Source organism: Arachis hypogaea, chromosome 10 (assembly GCF_003086295.3).
Source record: "Arachis hypogaea cultivar Tifrunner chromosome 10, arahy.Tifrunner.gnm2.J5K5, whole genome shotgun sequence".
Taxonomy (NCBI): domain Eukaryota; kingdom Viridiplantae; phylum Streptophyta; class Magnoliopsida; order Fabales; family Fabaceae; genus Arachis; species Arachis hypogaea.
Genome location: NC_092045.1, coordinates 15,112,873 through 15,119,605, shown reverse-complemented (window position 1 = coordinate 15,119,605; position 6,733 = coordinate 15,112,873). Strand labels below are relative to the sequence as shown.

Below are 6,733 nucleotides of genomic sequence, written 5' to 3'. Positions count from 1 at the left end.
AAGCAAGCTCTATTCCTATTCTCTAGTGAGTATCGAATCTGGGAAAGATGGTTAAGAGACACAGACCCTCATCCATCTGTGCCAACTTGCGTTGGTAATAGTATAGGCCCAAATTAGTGCCAAGGTGAAAGGTATTTTCGCTACTACCAGCCCAAATTCTTCCTTTTTGGGTAATATAGTGTAGGCCCAAAATCTTCATTACTCCACTTCGAGGGTTCCCTCATGAAACGAAAGAGACGGACGCAAAATAGAAATTATAGAAAATAAAGAATAAAAAACGAAGGAAAGAAAAGTAAGAAAAGAAGAAGAAGAAGCAGCAGCAGCAGTCCTACTTGTAAAGAATTAGATAACCTTTACTTACTATCCAGTATCCAGTTTCTCTGTGCTCAATTCAAATCCCATTTCGATAACCCCAACATTTTCAGCGCAAATATTACTGAAATTTAATTATACTACTTATTATATACATAATCTTTATTATATTTATTATTTTCTTCTTCCTTGTTTTATTTCTTGCGTATTTTAGCCAGTATTATTATTGTTGTTGTTTCACTGCTTTCAGGGGAACGGAAAAAAAGTGAAACGAGTGCAAGAAGAGTAAATAAGACAGTGTGCGCATTCGTTAGTTTTCTTGGCTCTTCGCATTCGATGCTCCTCTGTTTCTCTTCTCTCGTGCCTTCTATTCTCTTTTCAAATTAGGGTTTCCGTAAAACCAAAAACTCTTACCCTCTTTCCTTCGATTCTCTCCTGAAAATAGGCCATCATTGTGAGTAATTCTTTAACCCTTCTTTGATTTTCTTTTCACTCAGTAAATTAAAAGAAAATATTTTCTATTTGTTATGCTATTATCGCTTTTTTTTTAATTATTATTTTTTCATCTGAGATTGCATGTGTACTTCTTAAACTCGTAGAGTTTCGCACCGTGGGTTGTTTGGTTTGGTTCTGTTGGATTTTCCGCTCTTGATAAATATTTCAGGGTTTTGTCTTATTGTTTCATGAACAAAACCTTGCTGATTTTTGGGAGTAATCCTGTCCCTTGAATTTGTTCTGATAGGTGCCATTGTTGTATATATGCTTTTTCAGGGTTTTGTATTGATATTCTTTGGTTTCTTTGTTCCCATTTTGATTGTTGGGAATAGGTTGAGGCAGGGATTTGTGGTCGGATATAATGTCGTCGTCGAAGTACCCCATACTTGACAACCGGCCGATTCATCAGTGGAAGGTTACAGAACTGAAAGAGGAGCTGAAGAGGAGGAGATTAACCACCAAGGGTTTGAAGGACGAGTTGGTGAGGCGATTGGACGAAGCTCTTCGTGCTGAGATGGAGGCTGATGAGACTGCCTCGAAGGATGATGCAAACGGTTTTGAGGTCCATGCGGGTGGTGGCAGTGAAGATTCGCAAACGGTTGCTGCAGATGTTGAAGTGGTTCAAACAATTGAAGAGGAAAGTGTCCAAACCATGGAAAAGGGGAATAATGATAATGTTGAGCCAACTCAAGAAGTTGAGACTGTGGAGAAGGGGAATACTGTTGTAGTTGAGCCAATTGATACAGAGAGCACAGAGAAAGTTCAGGAGGATGTGGATGACGACAGCAAGAAGAATGACAAGCAGGGTGGTGTTGCCAACCCAGTTGACATTAACAGTAGTGTGTCAGCTGTGGATGAAGATATCGAACAAGCTGGTTTGCCAGCCGGTGTAGATCCTGAAAATGTGAAAGATGAGCAAAGTGCTCATGGCTCTACTGTGGAGACATCCGATAAAATCACGGAGACTGTATCAACTGAAGTAGTGGTCAGTGATCAGCATACTCATAGTGAAGTAAAGAGTAACAATGATTCGACAATCAAGGTGGAGAATGAGGAATCAAAGGCGCAGCTGGACAATGAGGTCCCAAAGCCCCAACTGGAGTGTGACACAAAGCCCCAACTGGAGTGTGACACAAAGCCCCCGTCTGAGGATCTCATGCCCAACACTTCTGTTCCAGAAAACCAGGTATCTGAGGTCAACCCTAGTTTAGGGTTTCAAGTAAAATCTGATTCTATTTCTAGTGATTCTGTGTCAATTAATCAAAAGAATGAATTAAAGGATACTATAATTACTGATAATGTCAAATTAGAACAAGATATTGTTAGGCCGGAGATGGTGGAAGAACCATCATCCAGAAAAGATGTACCTGTATCACACTCAATGGATGTTGGAGGGCTGCTTGAGAAAAAGGCATCTGTTGAGGAAAATAGCAATAATGTTACGACTCCAGACTTGAACAAGATCAATAGCAATGATGATGTGGGGTATCCAGAAAAGTTAAACCTAGATAGAAGTTCTGGTGATGATTCCATGGAAGAGGATTTACCTGAGAGTAAACATGTTGATTCTAAGTTTGATGTTGATGAAAGAGACAATGTGGAGAATATTGAGGTGTCCATTGTGAAGGAGGAAAGTAAAACTATAGTCGCGAAGAATGATCTATCTGCAGGGAAAACTGATACTCATCAGGACATTGACATTAGTCCTGTTGCCTTGGCTGAGAAACGAAAATTTAATGGTAAGCATTATATTTGTTATCTTTATCCTCTTAAAAAGCTTTGTAATTTGGATTTCCTGGCATGCTGTTGTTACTTAATAGTTCTTAGTGATAGACAATCTTTTTTGTGTTCACTAATCTTCCTGAACTTTTCTGGAACCTTGTGTTACAGAGCAAGTTTCAGTTGGGAGCAATGAGCCTGCAAAAAGGCAACGCAGGTGGAACACCGAAACAGTTAAAGGGCCAGATCTGAAAAGCACTGTTCCCAGAGCTGCAACTACACCAAAGGACGAGCCAGTTGCGCTGAAACGCAACTTCTCTAGGTCTGATTCAACTGTAACTGATGATGCACCTAAAGAACGCATTGGTAAGTTGATGTGCTCTAGATTGGGGTAGTCTCTGAAAAGCTTATATTCTTATCTGTGGTAATGCATTGGATAGTAACTTCAAATGGACTAACAAATTCCTAGCACTTTTGAATTTTGATTCTGTGACACTTTGACACGGCACATTTTGGGCACATCTCTATTGAATACATTCTCTTAAGATTATTATTTGATGATAACTGATAAGTAATCACTTGTTTGAGTTTTCATGCTTGTCATGTTTGTTTCCATTCCATCTTACTGTTGTTTCTTTATCTTTGGCAGTTCCACCATCACAAAAGCCCCCAACTAATTCCCTCCGAATCGATCGTTTCCTCCGTCCTTTTACCCTAAAACAAGTGCAAGAGCTTCTTGGTAAAAGTGGGAGTATCACTAGTTTCTGGATGGACCAAATAAAGACCCATTGCTATGTTACTGTAAGACTTGATTCTTGTCTCTGCCTGCGTGCTACTATCAAAGTCATGTATCATGCTGTACTGTTGCTGTTATAATACAATTCTGAGTGGCCATTCATTGATTTCTTGTTTATGTAGTACTCATCAGTTGAAGAAGCTATTGAGACCAGAAATGCTGTGTATAATTTGCAATGGCCTCCAAATGGTGGGCGGCTCTTAGTTGCCGAGTTTGTTGATCCTCAGGAGGTGAAAATGAAGTTAGAACCTCCTCCTCCTCCTCCTCCTGCAGCCGCCCCTGTCAGCAGTGGTCCAGCAGTTCTTCCTACACCACCATCCTCACAACCAGAGCCTTCCCCCCGTATGCGCAGGGAGCAACCTCCAGCTCCAGCTACTCTCCCACCTCCACCTCCATTGTCGAAGCTCCCACCAGCGGCAAGGGAACGGCTTCCGTCCCCACCGCCCCTTCCAGAGAAGGTTGACCCACCTATTCTCACGTTGGATGATCTCTTCCGCAAAACCACAGCAACTCCTCGCATCTACTATTTACCTTTGTCTGAAGAGCAAGTATCTGCTAGACTTGCAGCTCGCAGTAAAAGCACTCGGATGTAGGTAAATAGCATGCTATATGTCACCCTGGCAGCTTTTGCTGATTTTCGTGTTCTTGCCATCAAGCTAGTTAGTGTTGAGTTATGGAAATGTTATCTTATTCCTAATGCACCTTGTGAACTAAATTTGATTAGTTTTAGAAGTGTCATAAACTAAGAGCTACTTGAGTGGACGAATTTCCCCCGCTGTTGAACAAGTTAAAGTGAACCTTTGCCCAAACATCCTGAACTTAAGACGAAAGTTGACGTTAGATGTGTTTCTGTGCTGACATTTGAACTGAATTGTGGGATAATACTTTAGCATTTCATTGATCATGCTGTTTTATCTCTACCAGGCGTGATTCGTTTGTTTTGAAAAATGTTGTGGTGTACATGTTGGGGATATCTTAGAAAAATTCGTTGCTAATGCTATGATAAACATCGAAAGTACGCGAGATTCATAATTAGTTTTAATGTTCTCAAGTTCTTCGCATGGTAGTATACACTTACTAATTAATTCTATGGACATTGTGTGCGCAAATCATTTTTGAAGGTAATTTTTTTAACTAAACCAACTAAATAAATGCCTACGGTTGCACCGCTCTCCATTGCACCAAAGAATAACGATATAAGACTGGCGTCATTGCAAAAATTCCTATTCATTCATCGGCATCCCAAGATAGAAATAGCCAAACTTGCAAGATGTATTTACCCTTTATGTATTGATTACCTTAGCAATTTATTCAACTTTGTTAGAAGAAAAATGATTTTTTTTCCTTTAATAAAATATAAAAAAACACTTTAATTTCCAAAATAAATTAAAAGGACATTATTTTCTAAAATCTATTTTTTTAAATTATATCTATTTTAAATTTTAAGCAAAAAAATTTATAATTTTAAATTTTAAATTATTTGAATAGAGTTGTATTAATTAAAAAGAATAAAAATATACTAATACAATCTAAATTATATCATGATATAAGCAAGTTTGCCGATGTGATAGACAAACTTTGTATGCATTGTAGAAGTTTGCCAGTCTCTCACGATTAGAAATGGCAATGGGTTTCTATGGGGGTAGGATTCCTCCTCCACTTCCCGTTCCTATTTAGTAAATCTTTCTCCGTCTTCATCCTATTTCTGTCATGGGTCCTGGTTATTTCTCCTCGCGAGGGAAGTAGATATCTGCCCACAGATATTAAGTTTTATTTTAAAAAAAAAAAACAAAATTAACACAACCATAATAAAATTCAATACAATTTAACCAAATATATCAAATCAAACACAATTCAAATACAAATTTAACATAATAATATATACATAAAATTTTCAACATATAAATTAAAATAAAATAAATTAGGATTACTTACATAACTTACATATATAAAAACATTTAAGTAAATTTTTTTTCGTGGAGTTTCACAGGTCCCGTGGGGTGAGTACCTCAATTCTTGTCCCTGTCTCCATTTATTCCCGGGTGCGAGATTTCGTCTCTGTGAGAATTTTATGGGTCTCTTTTAGAATTCCCGTCGTAGAATTTCCGTTGCGGGTATTACTCGTGGGTACGGTTCTTTTTGCCATCCCTAACTAGGATATAGGTGAACTTTATGAAAACAAAAAACAAAAATGTGGATCATGAAAAATAATATCTTTTTAATTTGTTTTGGGAATTATTTTTTTTATATATTTTATGAAAAAAATCCCAAAAAAAAGTGATAAAAAAGCAATCATCAAAATTGTATATTTAAGGAAGTTTTAGGGGGTCATACATAACACAGTACAAAAGACAAAGTACATGTGTTTGCGCTAACATAAATGAGAAATGAATAATGCTGTTAACGTACACAGCAAAAAATCTATAGTTTTAAATTGGGGTGAAAAATTGAAAATACATCTTGTGATCTTAGGTTTTACTCTTAATGTGGTTAATTAGTTTGAACTTAACCTGTCCTTAAGGTGGTTAATTAATACTTGATATTACAGCATCTCATGTTTATAGTATTTAATATGCTAGTAATGTACTCAACTTTTATAATCCTAACAACTGGTATAAGAATAACTTAATTTTTGGATAAAATTCATTCTGAATATGCTTTGTGGTTGCAACACTGTCTGATCTTCTGTATCAAAAAAGCGTTATTATTTGTTATTAGAGAGTCATTTTTTATTCTGAATCCAAGATGTCGGTACCAAAATTTAAAGTGAAGAAGTTTGAAGGTTCAAATGATTTTAACTTTTGGAAACTGAAGGTGAAATTTTACTAAACCATTATAGTATAGTAGATGCATTGCAAGGGGAAGAAAAATTGCCAAACTGAATGCTGGATATTTGTGCATATTAAGTGCTTGTGATTGTCTTTAAGAATGTTTTTGTTGTAGCTAGCCACCATGTGATTTGATTTTATTATCTATAATTTGGCAATTGGTTATAGTTGATGCATTCGTCGCTAGGTGATGTTTGTTTATTTTAGTTTTTTTTTTACATCACCAAGTTCATGCATTAAAATTGGGAAATTGTGAAATTGGATTGTATGCTCACCTAGTGAGATCTTTTTGAATTTTTCAGACCTTTTGAATCATGCTGCTATGTGATGATTTAAACTTCTATCTCTCTTTTACCAAGTAACATAGCATCCATGTGGTATTAATTGATGTGTGAGTTTAATATTTTATTTGGTTCATTGAGTTCACTTGCACATCAATCAATTTTCATTCAGTCCATTTCACAATTGTTTGATTATTACTTGAATGCTTTTATGCTTCTTTATTATTTGTTTGTTCATTTTAATTTACAAATTTTTTTAAAGTATCTCAAGTACACTAAAATGAATGAATTACATCTTTCTT

General features: G+C 36.5%; 1 protein-coding gene across 3 annotated transcripts; it reads left to right on the top strand.

The window, feature by feature from the left end:
- The first annotated feature begins 200 nt into the window (after positions 1-200).
- LOC112715234 (uncharacterized) lies at positions 201-4,270 on the top strand. Of its 3 annotated transcripts, none has more exons than XM_025766994.2 (6): positions 201-334; positions 563-766; positions 1,140-2,546; positions 2,698-2,892; positions 3,176-3,327; positions 3,445-4,270. In XM_025766994.2, exons 3-6 carry the CDS (start codon positions 1,169-1,171, stop codon positions 3,913-3,915), a joined length of 2,196 nt encoding a protein of 731 aa, XP_025622779.1. In that variant the 5' UTR covers positions 201-334; positions 563-766; positions 1,140-1,168; the 3' UTR covers positions 3,916-4,270. The 3 variants fall into 3 exon arrangements, with proteins under 3 accessions (XP_025622779.1, XP_072060740.1, XP_025622778.1); XM_072204639.1 differs by having other exon boundaries at positions 205-334; positions 1,084-2,546; XM_025766993.3 differs by lacking the exon at positions 201-334 and having other exon boundaries at positions 335-766.
- Positions 4,271-6,733: the final 2,463 nt, after the last annotated feature.